At 44.5% G+C, this 23069-nt stretch overlaps 1 protein-coding gene across 3 annotated transcripts in view; it reads right to left on the bottom strand.

Moving 5' to 3' along the window:
- ANO2 (anoctamin 2) overlaps window positions 1-21672 on the bottom strand; it is a 178070-nt gene extending 156398 nt beyond the window's left edge. For all 3 annotated transcript variants that reach the window (XR_009556199.1, XM_060254361.1, XM_060254362.1), the window contains exons 1-3: window positions 21399-21672; window positions 17592-17764; window positions 8893-9276 (exon numbers count right to left, since the gene is read on the bottom strand). Coding sequence is in view for 2 of the 3 variants with exons in the window: in XM_060254361.1 (XP_060110344.1) it covers window positions 8893-9276; window positions 17592-17764; window positions 21399-21417 (576 nt within the window). In the remaining variant the exon portion in view is untranslated. The remainder of the gene's footprint in view (window positions 1-8892; window positions 9277-17591; window positions 17765-21398) is intronic.
- Between the last annotated feature and the right edge of the window lie 1397 nt (window positions 21673-23069).

Here is a 23069-nt window from a genome sequence, read left to right as displayed (position 1 = left end):
TTCTCACAGGGACTTTGAACAGTGGAGCCCAAAAGCAAATACCGAAAAGGAGGGGGGAGTAAGAAAGAAAGAGCACAATAAAATATAGAGCTCTGCTCCCGTGAGCTCCTGCCCAAAATGAGGCCTAAGCCTACAACAGCCTATAGGACTGGACTACAGAACTGGGAGCACATCAGAGTGCTGGCAGGGGTGGGGGAAGAGCTCGCATGATTTTCAAAAGATTATTTATTTTGAACATTTTGATATGCCTCTTCAGGAAACCTGCCCTAGGTGGCTTACAAAATAAAATATAATAAAAGCATAAAATATTAAAAGTTATTCATTAAAATCAAGAATTAAAAGACCCAGCCAGACTGTAAAAATAGATAACTGATCAGTTTAAAGTAACAGTTTTCAGACTAAAAGATTTAATCTAGCATATAGTTGGGTGTCCTTCCCATTTCCTGCATGTCAAAGCCCAAAGTTAGGGTTGCCAGGTCTGACTCAAGAAATATCTGGGGGCTTTGGGGGTGGGGCCAGGAGACTTTGGGGGTGGACCCAGGAGAAAGGGTGTGACAGCCTTCCCTCCATTTGGAAATAATGAAAGATAGGGGCACCTTCTTTTGGGGTTCACAGAATTGGATCCCCTGGCCCAATCGTTTAGAAACTTGGAAGGTGTTTTGAGGAGAGGCACTGGATGCTATGACGAAAATGTGGTGCCTCTACCTTAAAAAAACAGTCCCCCAAGAGTCCCAGATACAAATGGATCAATTCTCCATTCTACCCTATTGGAATCGGTCTCCAATAGGGTTTAATGGAGTGACCAGAAGACATTTCCCTCCCTGCCTCCTGCTTTCTGATGACCTTGAAGTGGGGGGATCCCCTGCCTTCAACTGGGGATTAGCAACTCTAAAAATTCTAATTTAGCTTTCTGCCCCAGCATTTTGATTTTCTATGTGAAGGGAGGGTGTGTGTGTGTTTTTGTTCTTAAATTAGGGCACAGCCATGAGTCCTTCCTTTCTGTGGTCTTAAACAGTACAGCCAGGTTATCTTTCCATGGCCTCGTGCCATCTTTCAATGGGACTAATGCAATAGCTCTCCTTTTCATTTCTTTCCAGGTGGTTTTCCCCATTAGTTGTTTACCTTTTCTCCATCAACCCTATACAACTTGTGAATCTCCAAGACAAACACAGTGGGCACACACAGAGTACTGTGGGCTGCTAGGGACTTGATCCCGCCCTCTCAAATTTGCACTCCAAAGGGAAATAACAAATTCCACACAAATGCATGTAACAATTCTCAGTGCTATTTTCCTTTTTTTAAAAGGGGGGTTGGTTGAGATGAAGTGCAGTTGAGATGACATGCAGGGAAAGCACCTAATCCTTTCCCCACTGGCTGCTTTTCTGTTCCAAATCTCCCCCCCGCCCCACTCCTGCGGGATTCCAGGCGTGTGTTTCTTGCACTGTCATATCTGCTGCTCAGCCTTCTCTAGAGGCATCCAATGCCGTTCCCTTCCTCGTCCCACTGGATTCAATTTACAGATTAATTTCTACTGAAAACAAAGTCATTGATAATTAAAAAGTGTTTTCAGGAACAGACTGATGAACATCCTCTGCTGGGCTTTGTTAACTTTCTGTTCCTGCCGCTACATGGAAAACAAAACAGCAGAGATGCTTTTGCTCGGCTTCCCTCTGCTAGCAAAGTTTACAGCCATTCATGATTTCCTGTGCTTTCACACATGCAGAATAATGTATTTTTCAATGCACTTTGCAACTGGATTTTTCTGTGTGAGATCTGGGGATGGCACTTGGGGAGGGCAGGGAGCTAAGTGGGGTAGAACACCATAGAGTCCACCCTTCAAAGCATCCATTTTCTCCAGGGGAGCTGATCTCCATACTCTGGAGATAAATTGTAATTATGGGGGATCCCCAGGTCCCACCTGGAGGCTGGCATCCCTACAAAGTGACAAACTACAACATTTTATTTTATTTTTATTTTATATGGCTGCTGGTGGGAAGCCATCCACCACAGCAGGAGACCTGGCAGCCCTGTCTGAGCCTGAAACAAGCCTATGATACTGTAGACACAAGCCTGAAGCCCCACTTCAGGAATTCAAGGGTACAGAGGGGAACAAGAGCAGCCTCTATGGCTGGTGGGCAGCACAAGGTTTCAGCACTGACCAAAGCAGGTATAGAAAATGCAGAAATTTCCTGGACTGCAGAACTCTTCTTCCTGCTGCACTCCAGAGCCCAGATTCTGAAACTTCAGCAGCTTAAGCCACCAGCAAGTAGGTGGAGTGTCCAGTCTTCAGGTGGCAGATGGAGACCTCCTGGGATTGCAACTGATATCCAGGTGGAGAAAATGGCCGCTTTGGAAGGTGGACTTTATGGCATTATACACCACAGAAGTCCCTCCCCTCTCCAAGCTCCACCCTTCTCAAGCTCCACCCTCAAAATCTCCATGTATTTCCTAATGTGAGCTGGCAACCCTACAAGTGGGGCCCTTCTCTGGAGAACATGCCGTCTAGATCTACTGCTGGTATATCCATGGTCTCAGCCTGGTCTTGAATCAGGCAATCTGCTTCTGTTTTATCTATCACTTTAATCAGGTAGTTTTAAGACCAAGATACAGAGGGCTTTTTTTGTAGTAGGAACTCATGTGCATATCAGGCCGCACATCCCTGATGTAGCCAATCCTCCGAGAGCTTAAAAGGCTCTTAGTACAGGGCCTACTGTAAACTCTTGGAGGATTGGCTACATCAGTGGGTTGCAGCCTAATATGCAAAGGAGTTCCTGCTACAAAAAAATGCCTTGTGCCCTCAATAAAACCCCCCAAAGGAGAAAGAGACCACAACAGTCTTTAGACTGGAACTTTTCATGTTTATTTTCAATAGATCAATTTTCTTGAAGATATGAATCAAAAATAGGGGCAGGAAACCATTTTTGATAAATGCAGTAAGGTTAAGTAAAAGTAATTCTGCCCTCCATAAGGAAACATAAGCTGATTCTTGACCCAGGCATCTACAGGGCACCGCTTTACCTCTGCACTTCATCAGGAATCTAGTGTACTACCTTCTCTTGGGAAGATTTCTTTGGATGTATGCAAAACTTGGCCATTTTTACTAGGTTGGGGGTGGGGTGCTGTGATATCTCTCATCACTGAAATCCCTGATAACTAGATAAAAGACAGAAACTGTCATTAGAAAAAGTAGTACCAAGACTTAAATTAAAAAAAACCCTCCTCCCATCTCTTAAATGCTCCATCTCTCTCGATATGCATTTCATTCACAACAGGCTGTAAGTCAATCTTTTTTGAGTAGGTGCCAAAACCCATCTCAAATGTCTTTCCTATTATGCCTTTGCCATACAGTATAATGATTGAATACAGCAAAGCTTCCATTTGTGGTTATTAAAGAACAGTGCAATTCAAGTTTAACTTAACTACTGATGGTCCATGTAGGGCGGAATGAATTGAGGAGCAGCTTTGAAGTTAGATGACCAAAGAGTTAAGATGTACCTTGTGCATTGCCATAGGTGCAAAGAGGTTACGAAGCCTCAGGGAGCCGAGTAAGCAGAACAGAGGGCACTCTACCCATAGACAGTTGGCTGTTGGAAAATTTCCACAGGCTTAACTTGTCCCTCCAGCCAGTCTGAGTAGACAGTGCTGACCTCAATGCACCAAGGATTTGACTCAATACATAGCAGCTTCATGTAAGCACTGCTGCAGGCAGGAAAGGTGGTTCTTTTCTTCTATGATATAGTACAGGGAATGGGATGTCAAACTCATTTGTTATGAGGGCCAGATCTGACATAAATGAGACCTTGTCAGGCCAAGCCATGTTAGGCTGGGCCATGTGTTTACCTATTTAAGATTAGGTAGCGGAGATATAAACTTTATAAAGGACAGACCAACACAAAGATTTTTTAAAAATTAAATTTAAACATGCTTAAAATATTAGCACTTGTTGATCTTAAAGGTGCTTTCTTTGTATTTTTCATATAGGATCCAGGAAACTAGGCAAAGGAAGCTCCGGCTCTTTCCTTCCTTCCCCAGCGGACCAGGAGGGGGAGGAGCCTCAGTCAATAGAAGGAAGAGAGGTTTGGCTCAGTAGCTCTGCTATGCCTGGCAAAGCAAGCTCTTCATCCTCTCTTCCTCCCCAAGGAAGGAGCCTCAGTGGATGGAGAAAATAGAGGTTCTGCTCTGTAGCTCCTGAGTGATTGAACAAGCCTGGGTGATTGAACAAGCTGTGACGCAGAAGGAAGCAAGAGAGAGGGAGAAGGAAGAAAATGGCAGCCAGTTGCTCATGGGCCTGATAGGAGCCCTCCGGGGGCCTGATTCAGCCCCCGGGCTGCACATTTGACACCCCTGACATAGTACTTACCCTAATAGGCATCTGACAGACCTTAAACTTTTTAAACCAAGTTTTAGTTTTATTTTTCATCTTGAAATAAGCACTACACAATGCCTTCTATTAAGTCCAACCCATACAACACAACACTGTGTGCAACATTTACAGTTTCCTTTCTCTGCCTGGATGTTAGAAAACAAAACAAAACAAAATGGGGGGGAGAAAAATATATATCTGAGATCTCCACCCTGAAACTTTTTTTAACAAGCATTCTGATAGAGTTCTGAAAAACTCTATTGTTTTTTAAATTCTGCACTGTGTTATTCAACTGGTCTTCATACAAGTTATCATATGGCTTTTGTTTCTAGATTTTCCTATGAATCAACATGGAGAAAATAGAGGGTTTGCTCTGTAGCTCCTGTGCAATTGAGCAAGCTTGGCAAGGCAAGCTGTGATACAGAAGGAAGCAAGAGAGAGGGAGAAGGAAGCAGATGACAGCCAATAGCTTGGAAACCTGATAGGAGCCCTCCAGGGGCCTGATTTGGCTCCCGGGCCTCATGTTTGACATCCCTGCTCTATAGCATTATACCTTGCTGAGGTCCCAACCTTGCTGAATTTCGCAACTCAGGGCTGCCAGCTCTAGCCAGGGCCAAAGTTGCAAAGCTGCCACAAGATAACTACTGAAATTGCATCCAGACACAACACTACCTGCCTCTGGGCATTGTCCCTCACAGACACAACTACCCTTAGATCTACTACCTTAAGTCAGAGCTACACTATAGATTTAAACTGGTTTATTGATCAGAATTCCCTCTCCCTCTAGTGTTCCCAACTTTGGTTTGGAAATTCCTGGAGATTGGGAACAGAGGAAGGAGTTTGGGGAGGGGCAGGACTTCAGTGAAGTATTATGCCATAAAGTTCACCCTATAAGGCAGAGGTGTCAAACCTGCAGCCTGGGGGCCGGATCAGGCCCCCAGAGGGCTCCTAGCAGGCCTGCAAACAAGTCTGCTTCCTTCTCCCTCTCCCTTGCTTCCTTCTGCATCACAGCCTGCTTTGCCAGGCTTGGTCAATCACACAGGAGCTACAGAGCAAAGCCTCTATTTTCTCCATTGGCTGAGGCTTCTCCCTTGGGGAGGAAGGGGGCAGAGGGAGAGCTGGCTTTGCCAGGATCTCTCAATTGCACAGCAGAGCTACTAAGCCAAGCCCCTCTTCCTTCTATTGGCTGAGGCTCCTCCCCCTCCTGGTCCCCTGGGTAAGAAAGGAAAGAGCTTCCTTTGCCCAGTTCCCTCAATCACATGGGAGAGTGATACAAAGAAAGTACCTTTTTAAAAAAGAAAGCACCTATGTGTCCTTTATAAAGTTGGTATCTCTACTTCCTGATATTACATTTTACAAGGTCTCATTTATTGTTAGATCTGGCCCTCATAACAATGGGTTCAACACCCCTGCTCTAAGGCAACAATTTTCTCCAGTGGAACTGCCATCTGGAGATCAGTTGTGGTTCTAGGAGATCACGGTTGCCAATTCTTCCTCAGGGAATCCTGGGAATTACAGCGCTGTTATGGGACAAGGGATCAGGATTTCTAAAAAGATTCTTAGCAGCAGCCTCACCAATCTTCAGTTCCTTGAGAGAAGCTACAAGTTAAAATTGACATCAAAATCTATTTTGTAGCATAAACATGTCTCTTGCTGCACAGCAGAATCATTCTTTTCCAGAGAATGAATGGAATGAAAAATATGAAAGCATTTTCTCTTCCTTCCACAACAGAAAGCTATAATAAGAGGTTATTCAGACAAGACATCAGATGAACTAGAGCTCAAGGCCTCAGGTGTTCAACAAACTAAAATTCAAGGCAAAATATACTGAAAGGCCAGCTTTCTTTATGCTAACCTGTAGTACACAATACTGTGAAATATGGCACTTAACGGGAAATCTCCTGACTATCAGGAACTGAGGGAACATGGTCAAATCAGGCCAGGCCACCTTTGACCCAGGGTAATGAACCAGCTCTCCTTTTAGAGACAGGTTCATTGATGATCATCTTCCCCTGTGAGAAAGTGAAATCGGAACCTCTGACCTCTATATCACCGCATCTTTATCATCAGCTTCTGAAATAATGTTCCAGACTTCTACAAGTGATCAGGTCTGCCTGTCTCTCTGTCTAGACACAGAGTCTAATGATCATATTCTAACACCTGGCGACTGACTAGCAACCTTCTCCTCTCAAACTGCTTCCCTTCAGATACCATCAGAGAGCTTAGAAGAAAATGAAGCCAAACTGACTGTGCTTGGGAAAATGTGGACTGTGCTTTCACTCAAGAGTCAGTCTTTGAGAAACACCACTCCCTTCCAGGAACGATTCTCATAGCAAAATTAAGGTCCCTCAGGACAACCTGTGGGACATCTTCATTTTTTGGACTCTCTCCCACTTGCACATTTGAATATTCTAAATCCTAAATGGCAAACTGGGCTATCCAGGAAACTGAAACAACAGTAAAACAATGTACTGGACGCTAAACCTACAAACACACCAGAATAATCCCCACATTCGCTTCTCCTGCATTGGAGGCCGACATATTCCAGTATGTAGTGGAAGTATGGTGTAGTGTTTGAGAGCAGCGGACTGTAATCTGAAGGTCCAGATTTGGTTCCCCACTCCTCCTCTTCATGAAGGCTGCTGAGTGATCTTTGGCCAGTCACAGTTCTCTCAGAACTCTCTCATCCCTGCCTACCTACCTCACAAGTGCCTGTTGTGGAAAAAGGGAAATGTGTTTGAGACTCCTTGTGGTAAAGAAAAGTGGGGTATAAAAACCAACTCTTCTTCTACAATCCCATGTCAAATATTTAAAATTCTCCACAGAGAACAGATCATCCAAAGATTAACATAGGACTTGAAAAGTTTTGATTTTTATGATTTTATGTCTTCTAATATACTTTTATATTTCATGTTGTCAGACATTGGAGAGTATTACTGTGTCATTATGCTGAATGTATTCTGTAACTTGTTCCTTGACATGACTAACTCCATTTTGAACTCCTATTACTAACTATGAAGCAGAAGACCTTGCATATCAAACAGTCTTAGAAATGTTACTAACCCATGTTGTGAATTCCTCTGCATAACACTAACAAAGCAATAGCTCTTTGAAGATAGTAGCCTCAAGGAGAGCCAGCAGGGCTCCTCCGTGAGAAAGGGAGCCGTGAGCGATAAGAAGTAGGGAAGGTGTTACTTGCAACATTAGAGTGTGAGAATGTAGGATTGTTTATGAATGCTTTGATGTAAGGCCTTAAAACCCATGTATGCTTCAATGTTTGCTATCAGTTCCAATGACTGCCTATTCAGAACTTTGAGATACCAAATAAACGCTACTACTTTTGCAACAAAAGATGGTCCGTTTACTTTGAGCTCCAACGTCTGACACATGTATATACATGAACATGTAAGGCGCCCTGAGCCTGCTCTGGTGGGGAAGACGGGATATAAATCAAAGAGAATAAATTAAATAAATAAATAAACATAGCCCATGAGAGATACAGCAGGTGCCCCGGCTCTATAGCTATGACCTGACACAATGCCCCCTTCCACAGAATGGAGGAATGTGGGCTTCCATTCCTCCCTACCATGAGGGTGACTGTGCGCCAACACTATGGTGCATAAGGTAATGCACAAGAGATTCCCCCCCCCCTCTTTTTGAGGACGATAAATCACAAAAATCAGCACCGTTGTGAATGGCCTGCTCACAGGGCCGGCTCTCCCGCTAGGCAAACTAGGCAGTTGTCTAGGGTGCCCCCAGGCAACCACCTAGTTTGCCCCCCCCCACACCTCCTTTTCCTCCCTCCCTTCCCCACCGTATGTTAATTTCAAAGCCAGAATGGGCTCTAGCACTGCGTTCCGACTATCTAAAGCCCTCCCCCTCTCCTTCCCTTCCCCACTGCTTGTCAATTTCAAAGATTAGAAAAACCACACCGTGGGGCCGTGCTCCCAGACTGTCAGCAGCAGCGTCCTGAAAGGATGGTGCCATTGCTATTGACTTCTCCCCTCCTCACTTTCTGTATCGAGAGAAGTCAGTTCAGCAGAAGTGGGACCGCCCTTTCAGGACGCTGCTCCTGACAGACTGAGAGTGCAGCCCCGTGGCGCGGTTTTTCCAATCGTGGGTGGGTGGGGGTGGGTTTGAAATTAACATACAGTGGCCCGCCAGTGGGAAAGGGAGGGAGGAGGTGGGGAAGATTTAGATAGCCGGAATGTGGCACTAGAGCCCGTTCTGGCTTTGAAATTAACATGCCGTGGGGAAGGGAGAGAGGAGGAGACGCGGGGGGATGAGGGACAGAGTTGGGGGGGGGGGCGCCAGGCAGCGAGTCGGCCTAGGGTGCCATGGGGTGTCGGGCTGCCCCTGCCTGCTCATACACTACTTTTTCTCACCTGGGTGCAGCAATGTGGTCATTCTGCTCAAGCAATTTTCTAGGTACGAACTGGGGCACAGATTCCACCTTACTCTTCAGACCAGGGCAACACCTCACAAGTGGAGACAGGATGCAGTTTATGCTGGAAGAACTGGCTGCTTACCTCCACATCTTTCTCGATCTCCAGACCAGCTTCCATCAAGTTGCGCTCAAATTCCTCCCTCTGCTCTCGTTTTGCTTCCTCCAGAACATCCAGCGGGCCCATATCAATCACCAGAGCATCTGGATTGGGTGCATCCTGGCCATGAGCCTCCTCCTGTTGCTGTTCAGAGTGGCTTTTGCCTGTCTCCCCATTAGAAATAATAGCCAAAGAAGCAGGTCTGTGCAGGGGGCCTGGGGAGCCACCAGCGTGGTGTGCAGTTCGCTTTCGGTAATGATAAGCTAAAACGTAGTCCACTTTCCTCTTGCTGTCTCGGAAGTGCATCCCTCCGGGTGAGGTCCTTTCTGGGAGTCCTGTTGGAGCTGCATCCAGGTAGTTGTTAATAATCTGGAACAAAGTTGGAATAAGTTTAGTGGAAGAGGTATTTTGAAGCCAGTCAGTCAGAGGGCTCAGAATCTTCCTTCCATGTGATATTCAGAGTACACATGCAAGACTAAATGCTGTTCATTTACAGGAATGAGGTTTATAGATTGAAGTTATGTATGGAGCGGGGAATGTGCAATATGGTTCCTTAATCCCCTACATTACAGAAAACAGCTACATTACAGAAAGACATTTTTGGACCATACATGATTCAAACAGACATGCCAATCCATGTATTGCGAAGGAAGCCCTCCACACACACACAAATAATTATTATTGTATGGCATTGTTTGGAGAATAGCCAGGAGATCCTAAGATTGTCTGGCAGCCAGAAGTTCTAGCTCTTTTAGTGCAATTCACCACTAGATGGCAAAGTAGGACTTGTTTTTAAGGCAAGAGACATTTCAGAGGTGGTTTGCCATTGCCGGCCTCCATCCCACACCCCTGGTATTCCTTAGTGGTTGCCCTTCCAAATACTAGCCAAGGCCAACTCTCCTTGGCCTCCAAGATCTGAAGAGATTGGGCTATCCAGGTCAGGGCACACACAAACTGCTTTCCTGGATCAGGTCTATTTAATCTCCCATTCCATTTCCATTAAAGTCAGATGTTTCTGAGCACTCATAAGCGGGGGGTGACTGGGCCATTCATCCCATGTTCCTAGCCAGTGTGATGTTATGGGAAAAGTACTGGACTAGTCATTCTTTCTGAGTCTACTTACCTCATTGGGTAGTTGTGAGTATAAAAGTTTTACTATTGCTTCCAATTTTGATTTTGTTCTATTATTGTTTCATTGTTGGGTTTTAATTGTTTTTATTTTTGCTTGTAATCTGCCCTGAGCCCACCTATGGGAAAGGGCGAAATATAAATCTGCTAAAATAAATAAAGAAATAAAATGGAGGAGAGAAGAAACTTGTACCCTGCCCTGAGCTCTTTGGAAGAAGAGAAGGATAAAAATACATTAAATAAATATCCCACAGTTGGTAGGGAAAGAAGGAAGGAAAACACTGAGCAGCAGGCAGTCTAATGGGTCAAAAGCAGCCTGGATATATTTGAGTTTCATTTGTTTAAATGGCTTTGTTAGTTGGAATTTTCTCTAAGCTGCCCTTTGTGGTGCAATGACCCAATAAATTTGGTAATCAGAGGTATCCTGTCTGTTATGTCTTGCATTTCAGTCTTGAGGTTACAACACAGCGAATGCTACAGAGGAGACCACTGGTCCCTGGATGTAGCTCGCTAATACGCTCCGCCAATCAAGATCTGTGGCGGGCAGTTTAACTGGCCAGGATTGGACCTGGCCAGACGGAGGGTTGTTCCGGGGTATGTATATAATCGGGACCCGGCCCGCGTTTCCTTCCCTTGTGATGTATTTGCCAATAAAGTATGTTGCCTTCAACACGTCTCGTAAATCAGTACATTACACGGTCTCTGTGCATGGAGCTTTAGTGACTTAACATGGCTACTTTCCCTTGTGAATGTGCCTGTTTCAAAAGCCACCTAAGCCAGTGGCCATCACCATATGCTGGGGGGGAGGGGCTGCATGAGTTATGAATTATGCAGAATTGATTAAAGAATTGCTTCTTCTTGCCAATCAGCTTCACTGTGTGAGCTCAAAGTTCTTGTTTTGTAGTTGTGAGAGGAAGTAATTTCGCTCTACTTTACCACACTGTTTTGTCATTCAATGCAACTATGTCTTTCCCCCCATTACACCTGTTGCTGCCATTTTTAAACTGCTTACATCTATCACAGAAAGGAGACTAAGGTAAGGGTTGCCAACAACCTGCAGGTAGGTCCTAGAGCTCTCCTGAAATTGCAAATGATCTCCAGACTCCAGGGATCAGTCTCCCCTGAAGAAATGGCTGCTTTGAAAAGTAGCCTCTATAGAACCACTTCCCTGTTGAGCTCCCTCCCCTCTCCAAACTCTGCCCTTCTCTGGCTTCATGTCCACATCTCTTAGGAATTTCTCAATCTGGTTTCCTGTAACATTAGACTGAAGTCTCAACAGTAGGCCTCATCTACCCCAATCAGATTTCCCACACAGAATCTCTGCACAAGTAAGCGGAAGGTATGCAGAAACTGTATTTGGAATCTGCTCTCAGCAGAATCCAAAGTAGAGATCGATAGGGAAACTGTGCAAAATGTTCAATAATATATGAAATTTGTGCTAGCAATGTGACTTGGTCTGTTCCTTCCTGCCCCCGACATGCACTGAATGTCCCTATTTTAAGAAATTCTAGTTATCTTTCAGTATGGAGCGGGGAAGAAAGTAGACTGTTCACCAGATTATTGGCCAGATTCTGGTGGACGACCAAATACCTGTTGATTACTGAAATTCTTTGCAAGATTGCTCAGACTAAGTGGATTTTGATTACTCTTAGCACCTTTCATGTTCTTGCACAGGTGTGCAGTTCCCAGGGTTCCAAAGCACAGTTTGGTTATGCTGCAGTAATGCACTCTTGCCTTTCAAATTTAAAATGCATTGTTGAATTGGGGGGGGGGGGGTGTTGTGTTTCTTGGCTATATTTAATTGAAACTTTTCCACATTTGCACTCTGTACCTGTGGATGCTGCTAGTCTGAAGAAATCTTCCTCTCTGATCCCAAACTGATACACAGATAAATCAGACTATGTGAAAAAAAACTTGTTTGCCAAATCCTCCTAAAGGATTTTTATGGTGCAATCCTATGCTGAGGAGTCCAAACCCACTGATTTCAATGGGTTTAGACTGGGATTATTCTACATAGAACAGCAATACTTAATTATGTTAACCTGTACCAAATTGTAGCAGTTCTGGATGCTCCTGTAAAGTTAGGGACACCAAAATTACCATACCAAACCTTTAATGGCATAATAGATTCAGATAAAAATACACAGAATATAAAAATTTAAACATTGGAGATAAAATCAAAATAAAACCGAGCTTACAGATGCATTCAAACATGGTCAGAATTAAATTTAAGGATGTCAGCCAGAAATTTTGTCACAGCCTCACTAACCACCCCCTCAGTATCACTCAATAAATAATAAGAGGGTGGCAGAATAGACAAATCTGGAGAAAAAGAAAGTTTGCCAAATAAGTCTTTACGGAGGTTATGGTATAAAGAACAATCAAGCAATATATGCTGGATTGAGTCAGGGGTATTTGCTCCACAGGAGCAAAGTCTGTCGGCTAAAGGGACTCGCTGATATCTCCCTTGTAAAACTTTGGAGGGAAACGCATTTAGTCTAGCCAACATAAATGCCCTGCGATGACTTGGAGTGGTTAGGTCTGATAGATAATTGGGCATTTTGCCACAAAAAGCATAAAGACCTAAGGAAGCTGGAGAGCAAATATAAGGGTCAGTTGGCCGTAATTTCGTTTCCTCCGATTCCCATAGTCTCAGACACCAAAATTAAATTCAAAGCAGGAGACAGAAACCGTTATCGACTTGAAAAGATCCCAGAAGAATAACCAGATAAAGAACTTGCAAAAACGTGTAATGTTCTTACAGGACAAAGGAAATTCAGAAGGATATTGATCTTAGTAAAGAAAGACTGAAGCTGCGATCACACACACTAAATAATGCACTTTCAATCCACTTTCCAACTGGATTTTACTTGTATGAACTGGCAAAATCCAATCGGAAAGTGCACTGAAAGCGCATTATTTTGTGTGTGTGATTGCAGCCAGAGAGAAGAGCACCTGATTATTTACACTCTGTTCTCTGCTCTGCCCTTGGGTTCAAGAGCTCTTCCCAGGGTTCCCAAACTCCATGTGGGGCCTGGAGATCTCCCAGAATTATCAGTGCTCTCCAGACTACAGAGATATTCCCTTGGGGAAGATAAATACGGAACCAGGGGGCACAGTATAAAACAAGGTTTCCTGCCAGTTTGTTCTGGACTCAGATGTCCATATAGAGAGCACCCACCAGGGAAGGTGGTATAGTGGGCTCCACATCAACATCAGTTTCATTTCTGTCAATGCAGGCTTTGGGGGCAATGCATCCCCAGTAGTGCTGGCCAAGCTGATCATGATTTCTTCAACTGTACAGTTAGACTCAGAGAATTCTGGGAAAAACACTGGATGTGTCCGTGGTTTTCTACGTAAAGCTTAGGAAGATTGCCCTCTCCCTACCATCCCACCCCCCACTTTCCAAGCAAACTTGCCTTATGACAGGGTGTCACTAATTATAGGTAGGGTTGCCAACTCTGAGATAAGAAACTACTGGAGACTTAGAGGGGTTGGGGAAAATGGGTTTGGGGGAGGTAATGGGGAATGAGGGGCCTCAGTGAGATATAAAGCCATAGAGGTCATCTTGCAAAGCAACCATTTCCTCCAGGGGAACTGATCTCTGTCACCAGGAGATTAGTTGTCATTCCAGGAGATCTCCAGCCCTACCTAGAAGCTGGCAACCCTCATTATAGATAACAAAGATCACATAATTTCCTGCCAGGGTAAATCAGATATGTACTGTCCTCTCACACACATGAGCACATGAAGCTGTCTTATACTGAAACAGGCCTCGGTCCATCAAGGTTATTGTGTACTCGAACTGGCAGCAGATCTTCAGGATCTCAGGAAGAGGTGTTTCGCAGCACCAATTGCCTGAACCTTTTAAATTGTGATGCCAGGGACTGAACATGGAACATTCTGTATGCCAAGCAGATGCTCTACTGACTGAGCCATGGGCCTCCTCAACCCTCTATTATTTCTTACTTTCAATGTTTATGTTGTGCTTTTCTCCTCAGTGGGGAACCAAAGCAATTTACGTTGTATTCCCTTCCTTCATTTTATTCTCACAGCGACCACACTTTGAAATAGATTAGGCTGAGAGCAGGGAGATTAGGTATCCCACTTCAGCAGAAGTCCTCCTTGCTGCTGTCTTTTCTTCCTGCCTCAACTCAGCAGGGCAGTGGTCAGAAAAGTAGTGTTGTACTGATACCATGACATCAACAACATGCTGCTTTAGGATTTGGTCAAAACTCTATGGTTTTAACATTGAGTGTTGGCAAATCCCAGAGTGTCACTGCATGATTCAACCCCATTCCCATGGCATGGCAACCAGCAGGATGGTGGCAACCGTCAATTTTTAAAAACTTTCTCCCACTGTGATGGGAATCAGGTGCTTTGGCAGGGCCCCACCTCTGACAAGGGCCTAGCAATTCTGGTTGGTAGCTTTCAATGTGACAAAGAACTGTGAAAGCTTTTTCTTCCAGCCTCCCATAGCTGGATTAACAGGGAAACTAGTTCACATCAAATTAACATGAGGAAGCCACAAAAGGCCTGACTCAACCTCCCCTCAGAGTCCCAGGGCAACAAGCCTCATTTTAATCTTGCCTCAGCTTCCATGAACTTCTAGACAAGAGCAGGGGAATAATGAGTGAAGGACCTATTACCTTGGGGCCAGTTAATATGAAAACAAGTCCTCCGTAGAATGCCCAGCCTAGCAACAGAGTGCAAATATGCAGATTACTCATTCATCTTGGCCATTCTGGGTCTTGATAATGCTGTGCTTCTTAATGACAGCTTTCTCTCCTGTCTTTGTCCCTTCTTCTCCCCACTTCATCATCTCCCCAACCATGGATATTCAGACTGTAAAATCTTTGCTGACATCTGTCTTTTTGTTTCCGTTACTCTGCAAAGTGTCCATGTCCAATTAGTTTGTTCTGGTGTTATAAACATTAGTGTTAGGATGTGTACCTTGTCCCCTTCCCCACAAGTAGAATTTTACTTGCCCATTCTGCCTGGTCACATTATTATCTCTCCTCCACATTTTCTATGCCCATCATCCCAGTTGCTGTGAATCTTTATGTAGCATGCAGTATACCAAAATAATAATTGATTATCCCAATCAGATTAAGAGTACAATTCACTGCATTTCATGCTCGCTTGAGTTTGTACTAAATGTTAACAGGTATCAAAGGAGCATTGGGAATACCTTCAAAGCTGTATGGATTTCACAATTCTGCACAAGTGCAGAAAAAAAGGGAGGACTTGATCTAGGTTACCGCATTCAGGATCCTGAGAATTTTACTTCTTCCTTCTAAGAAAGTACATTTCTGGGCCTGAATGCAAAATTTAGGTTTGCTTACACAGAAATATGGTTATTGAGGAACGGATTTCTTTAAACTTCCAGAAAACATACAGTCCCGGATATATCTTTTCATAGTTATCATTTTTGCACTGTACTCACAGGCAGTCCATGTAGACCTTCTGAATCCATCCCTGCTGAGGGAAAGCTCCTAGACCTGGCTTCCCCGTCTACCCTTTCAAAGGGTTCCACACACCATTCGCTCCACAGGGACTAAGGTCATCACCCCTTACTTGCTGGGCCTGGCAGAGATCTTAGGAAATCCATTAGCTGGCTATAAGAAGATTATCTCCAACCTATTAGTCCTCCTTTATATGTGGGGTGGGAACAGAAGTGAAAAAATGCACGCAGAATCCAAAAGCAAGGCATGAAGACCGCTGCCAGCTGAGGAGATATTGCTGAAGTTTCCTTGCTATTTATCATCTCCAGGTACCCAAGGGCCTCCTCCCAGAAGCTGCTGCCAGAGAAGTCACCATAGCAACCCCAGAGAGAGAAAGCAGATGCAGCCAAATAGAAGGAACTTCAGGGTTTGGCAAGGGTGCTTTTCTGTGCATTGTGTGTGTGTAAAACACACATGGAAAGTAACAAAGTGTTTTCAAGCTTGTCCTGGTTGTGTTGTGTTGAAAGTCAGGAGAGCTCAGATCCCCCTTGCAAAAAACACAAAGAATGCTGTCCTCTATTTCTTCACTTGGAAGTAAGCCCCTTTGCACTTAACGAAGAATAATTTTACAAAAGGGTATTTGCAAGATAAGCTTTTTATCAGCTCTCGGCTTCATTAATAATTGTTATTATGCAATTTAATTGTTTTTAAAGCTTTTCTCAAGTAGATTAGACAAGAAAAGAGGGACAGACTCACAGCGGGGCTGCCATCCCCCAGGCAGGTCCTGGAGATCTCCCAGAATCACAAGCAGTTTCTAGGCTACAGAGATCAGTTCCCTTGGAGAAAATGACTGCTTTGGAGATCATATTCTTGTGGCATCACATCCCTGTCAACCTTCCTCCCTCCCAGACACTGCCCTCCCCAAGCTCTGCATCCAAATCTTCAGAAATTTTGCAACTTCATGGTCACCCAGCTTCATAACAGGAGGGAGATTTAAACCCACACTCCCCTGTCATTGTCAGATACTTTAACTAGAGTAGTGTAACACAGCTGCCCGCCTGGCTCTATCTAGAGTAGTGTAGCCGTTAAGAGCAGCACACTCTGTTCTGGAGAACTGAGTCTGATTCCCCACTCCTCCTCCACATGAAGCCTGCTGGACCAGCCATAGTTCTCTCAGAACTCTCTCAGTCCCACCTATCTTACAAGGTGCCTGTTATGAGGAGAGGAAAGGAAGGCAATTGTAAGCCACTTTGAGACTCCTCAACATAGAGGAAAGTGGGATATAAAAACCTACTCTTCTAACCACTATACTACAGTTGCTAAAATGCAAATAATCTCTAAGGGTCAACCAAAAAAGATCACGAGAGATTGGTGATTGGTTTCCCAGAAAATAGCATGTATTTCTCCACCCAAAGGGACAGTTCTAAAGATCAGGACAACCCTCACTGATTATCCAATCATGGATTTTCCAACATTTTCATGGGTCAGATATTTACTGTTTCAGACAAACCATTGGATGTGACATTAACCGTCAGAATTTGACATCTTCACTGAATGTTTGTGCAACAAGAGATGTTTCAAACACTCATAAATGGGACTACTCAGCAGAGAGGGGATACATGTCAGTTCTATTTGCTATCTGAGGAAATCATTTCTCACATTTCTGTCTGATATCTGAGGCAGTCATTTCTCAGAGATCAATTATCTGTTACACAGTAGTAAACAGGAGTCTCGTGGCACCTCAAAGGCTGGCTATTTCACTATCGTTGAGGGGTATCAATCATTTGTAGCAGTGCAGAGAAGACAATCCAGTTGCATATGATTGCTATAAAACAATGATGGCAATCTGCAATTATGCGCAGATGCAAAGAGTAATTTTTAAATTTAATCCAGTGTAAACATTAGCAGACTAGAGTCCACTTCTTCAGGTGCACTGTAGAAATTTCAAGAAGACTACATTTCCTCACTGGGAGGGGGAATTCATCCAGCCCCTCAAAGCTATGTGCTGAGTTTGTTGCAGAAGTAAGGTTTGAACTAAGACATCCAAGCTCACAGTCATGATGCTAGCCAGCTCTCAACTACGTTTAGAGAAATCCCAGCCGTTCTACTTACAGAATGATTGTGAGTCTTTCTGCAGTCCAGTGATTCAGAAGTCCCATTGACTCTTCCAAAATGTACAAAGCATTGGTCTTGAGGAACTGTGAGGCATTTTTTGCTGTGTTTTGAAGCAGAAGTCTGGCTGGAGTTTCTTTTGTGAGTATGACATGAGGGAGTTAAAGGCATATCTGAGGAGTAAATGAAAGAAATCACATGAATTCTGCAAGGACCTGTAGACCCTCCCCACTTTCACATCAACTCAACAAATTAGCATGCTGTTATGATGACACAAGTGTGTTACTGGCCTAAGGTCACCCAGTGAGCCTCCACAATTTGATTTGAACTTTGGTCTCCCAGATTCTAGTCTGAAATTCTAAACTGTAGAAAGCAGCTAGGTCCAGGTGAGTCATACAAGTTGAGTGGTAGAAAGTCACCTTGTGGTTTGTTGCAGGCCTTGCCCAATAAGTCATCCCTCAAGGCCAGAAAGCCCTGGAAAGTGTGCTGCTCTCTTACCCTGACTTTTACTGACAGAAACCAAGGCTTGAAAGCTGACAATACTATTGTGGTTATTTAGCAACAACCACCAAGGTGATTTGCTTCTTAAAGCTACAGGTGTTGCTTTATCATTTTGGAGAGTTTAATCATGTTTGTTTAGATTTCAGATTTTTCTGCAAACATGAAGGGATTTCCTCAAAGGAGTGAAAAACCCCGAACAAGATCAAATGAACAACAGGCTAACTATATTCAAACATTTTACTTGAGACCTATTTACTTTCCACTTTTCAGTCTTATCCTGTTTGGTCATGTTTAATGAACCCAGCTCTCCAAAAGCCAGACTCTTATAATTTCTCAAACTACCATGTATCACTACGGTTTAGGGTTGCCAATGGAGATCTCTTGGGATTATAACTGATCTCCTGGCAACAGGGAACAGTTCCCCTGGAAAAATAGCCACTTTGGAAGGTGGACTCTATGGCATTATAGTCCATTGAAATCCTTCCTTTCCCCAAATCCTGACCAGCTCAGGTTCCATCCCCATATCTCCAGGTATTTCCCAACCTAGAGCTGGCAAATGTACTATGGTTACAAGTCTCAAGGTGGGACCTGGAGTTCTCCCAGCATTTCAACTGATTTTTAGACTATAGAGACCAGTTCCCCTGTAGACAACGGCAACTTCTAGAGAGCACAAGAGCAATGGAAATTTTATAGTGGCTGCAGAAGGCTGATGTTTTGGGACTTCTGTTTCTCTTAGGGTGTTTTCGCACTTACCTTTTACTGGCGCGAGTACCCTCCTGACGCCGGCGAATCTGCAGGGATTTCGCACCAGAAGCGCCGGCGCACCCAGAAGCGCCGGCAACTTCCGTCGCTAAGCCAGCGCAAACGTTTTCCTGCATCTTTGCGATTTCTGTTTGCGCTGGCTTAGCGACGGAAGTTGCCGGCGCTTCTGGGTGCGCCGGCGCTTCTGGTGCGAAATCCCTGCAGATCCGCCGGCGTCAGGAGGGTACTCGCGCCAGTAAAAGGTAAGTGCAAAAACACCCTTAGAGTATGCCATAAAGACTAGGACCAATTTCCCACTCACCTTAGGCCACTCTGACGCTCCTCTTCTCAGCGGGGCTTTTGTCCAGTTTCACACTATCTGCCCCAGGGCTGCAGCAAGCGTCAGCATTTTTGCACAGCCAAGAGAAACCACTAAAAACCAGTTTCTGTTTGCTACATGAAAATGCCAACACTTGCTGCAGCCCCAGGGCAGATAGTGTGAAATCGGATGAAAGTCCTGCTGAGAAGAGGAGCATCAGAGTGGTGTAAGGTGAGTGAGAAATCAGTGTAGAAGAAACTGATTGTCACCAGTAAAGACATTAAAGGACCACTGTTGGCTGGTGTGCCCCTGTAGGCCTGCAAGATGGACTTTTATCTTTAATACTGAGGAAAACCTGTAGAGGATTCCAAAAGCTTTTCAGGTGACTGGAACATAATAGGACAGCAGCCAGTTATACGAGCACAAATATTTAGGATCAAAGGTCTAGTATGACATACAAAATATATGCATGCAGACAGATGTCTACAACTGATGTAAGGGGATAGAAAAAGACTGATAGATAGTGGAAAAATTCAATTTCAAATATGAATCTTGGTGGCAGGAAATGACATCACAGGAAGGGGAAGAGCTAGAAGAGCTAAACTTTATCCTGCATGCAACATCACATCCTGTGGAGCTTCCTCCCCAGGTATGACCTCCAGATCTCTTAGGTATTTCCCAAACCAGAGTTAACAGTTTACACATCACAGGACTAGCTAATCATGTATTTATAACCCCTATAATGATCTGGTTTAGACCAGCACTGGTTGCGAGATCTTACTGGCTTCCAATGGGAGGCTCCCAGGTCTGTTCCAGGATGTTCTCTCCGTAACCATAGAGTTCTGGGCAAAACATTTGAGTGTTGATACTCAACATCACTTCCGGGTGACACCATCATGCCAACAACATCAACATGGGAGGGAGCTGTTTAGGGGTGAGACTTCCCCCACCGATCAGCTGGTGGGTGGTAGATTGGAGCCCTCAAACTTGGGGAAAACCCTGTCCTGATTGGGGACTGGCAACCCTAGACCGGATACTGATTCCACCTGGAGTTCAGCAGCAGCGAAAGAGGCTCTTTGCTGTGGAGCTCGATAAGATTTTCTGGGCTCATTACCCTGGTGGAGCCTGGAGGTCTGCAGGAATTATAACTGACCTCTAGACTACAGACATCCATTTCCCTTAAGAAAATAGCTGCTTTGGAGGATGGACTCTACAGCATCATACCACACTGAGGTCCCTGAGCTCCTCAGGCTGCACGCCAAAATCTTCATGAATTCTCAACTGGAAGCTAACAAGCTGAGAGCCAATACTATATAGAATCATAGAGTTGGAAGGGACCTCCAGGGCCATCTAGTCCAACCCCCTGCACAATGCAGGAATATATATGTCTTGTCTCCCCCTCCCCCCCCCCCATGGTCATGGAGATGTCTCTTCAAATTATGGAGAATGTAGACTACAATCCTCGTTCATCAGGTGACTGACCACAACCAAGTTGCTACGTGACATATTTCTCAGTGCCGTTATGTTCCCCACGATGCCCAGAGGCCAGTGGCTTGACAGAATTCTACAGCCTAGACATTTAGAAAATTTATGTGCCCTCCACCGGGCTGGTTTGAGGCAGCTCACAGCTAAATCAATGAAACCAACTGAGATAATAAGAAGGAGTCCATTAAGCCTAATCACGGCAATTAAAGCAAGCCAGTAAAACAAGTCAAGCCCATAAAATAAATAAATAAATGCGAGTAAATCAAAGGCATGTCGATGCAAACATGCCAGTTCACAAAAACACCAGAACAAACGAACAAAATCAGAATCCGGCCTGGCAGTGCAACTTGGAATAAATCTCGTTTTCAGTTTGAACATCATCAGTCCGGCCCTGTACAACATTCAGGCCTGAAATCAACAGCCTTCAGCAGGTCTAACTCTGCACAAGACTGCAGCCTGTGACCACAGTCACACAAACAACAAAGTTTTTTGGGGGGGATGGGGGATGGATACAGAAGTAATGGTATGTAAATTATCACCCACTATCACTGGTTTTGCTCGCCTTCCCATGCACGTTATATGTGCTTGTTGATTTGCAGTTCTACAATAAGAAGCTTAATGCAGGATGCTGGGAGATATTTTTGTGATTAGTGGAAGTGCATTTAAGGAAGCAGAAGTCCCTTTCAAAGCACCCTTTCCCACCGCCACCCGCCAAGCCTCTTTGTCAACAACCAGCAAGGAAGCCACAGACATAACCTTACCATGTGCTCCTGCTTCCATCCTGCCCTGAAGGCTTTAAAGCTGGAAGTTGTCCCAACACTAAGGGAATGCGGCTCTGGTGACCGGGCACACTCCACTTCTGGTCCCGCACTGGGTGACAACTAGCACTCCAAGCTAGTAGGTCGCAGCTATTTCCATTCTCGGTTGAGCCAGCTAGAAGCAAACCACAAACCGACGCTCATCAGCCAGAAACTTCTGCTTCAGTAATAGCCATCTAAGCAGAGGGCAAAAATAGACATTCGCCAGTGACCGATGCTCCAGGCATCTCTAGGTTGGGATGTCAGCATCTTTTCCCTAAACTTCACGGACCAACGAAAGCAAGAGAACAGCAGCAGGAGACAAGAAAAATCCCCAGGCAAAGCTGGCGTCTTAAGAGAAAATCCACTCTGCCAGTAAAGCCAAGTGGGGGTAGCCACTTTTGCTGGGGAGGATTAAATGAAGAATCCTTGGCTCTCTGCTTCTGCAAAGGCCGCCTCTGTGCATTCAAAAGAGTGGACAATACTCTCTGGCAGGAGGTGAGTGTAGCAAGCTTCTTTATACGGCTGCCTCTCCACTTGCTCAAGTTACCATACCGCCTAAACGCTGCATGCTCATTTCAGCATGAAATATTCAGGGGATTATCTTGTAATCGGCTGTCTAATCAGATCAAGGCTGTGGGGGTCCCGCTTAGACGTCACCCCTGAAGCAGAGGCAAGGCTCCGTGCCTGAGTTGCCACTTACGGGCACAGGGATGCACATCTAACAGGGGAATGCATCCTGGGGGAAATGAGAGCACAGGTAATTTTAATTTTACCTTATATAGCCTGTGAAGAAAAACGCATAGTGCAATGCCCCTCTGTGGAGGACCATATGAAGGGAATGACAGATCTGATTTTTATTGAGATTTTTTTTTTGGCAAAAAATTGAAAAGACAAAACCTGAAAAATGTTTTTCCTCTAGAAATGTTAAGGATGATGTATCAGTGAAAGTTAGGCTCAGATTCGAGGATTATCATGAAACAGTGTGATATAAAATAGTGCAAATCAGCCCTTCTTTCTTTCTCTCTTTCTTTCCCCTCTAGCAGACTTAGGAAGACTTTTTTTTTTTTTTTGCTTCTGGAAAGGTGAAGATATTGGGACAGCCTAGAGGAGTAAGGAATCACTTGTTTATTTCCACAACTGACTTAACAGAATACCTTGTCTTCCCCCTCCCCAATTGTTTTCCTTGGTCAAAAGGGGGGGAAAAATCTGTCTTTCAGTCATATAATGCAGATTTAAATCACGGTTAACACCAAAATACATAACTGGAGTAATTGCACATCATCTTGTTTTTCCAGGCCCCCCTCCCCCTTTTTGGTAGATCCAGAAGCAACAGAAGCTTCCTATTTAATTTAGACATTTTTGAAATTGCCACTGAGTGCATGTTTGTGATACACAGAGAGGCTCACAGAAGAACACCTTCAAAGATCAATCTCAGTCTTGCTTCCAGATGAGGTTTAAAACAGACTGCCTTGGTTGCTCTTCTGAAAGATGACTATTGCCAGGAGAGAGATGGAGAATGCAACCCTCTTGAGTCTACTGGATTTTCAGGGTTTTTCCAATACCTTTGGTCACTGTGTCCTCTGGGCTTTTTAGCAAATCTAGGATCTGTGCTCCAGCAGTTCTACTTCTGTC

The sequence above is a fragment of the Heteronotia binoei genome, chromosome 14 (assembly GCF_032191835.1).
Source record: "Heteronotia binoei isolate CCM8104 ecotype False Entrance Well chromosome 14, APGP_CSIRO_Hbin_v1, whole genome shotgun sequence".
NCBI classification, from domain to species: Eukaryota; Metazoa; Chordata; class Lepidosauria; order Squamata; family Gekkonidae; genus Heteronotia; species Heteronotia binoei.
Note: the sequence above shows the minus strand (reverse complement) of the source record. Positions and strands in the feature narration are given on the sequence as shown.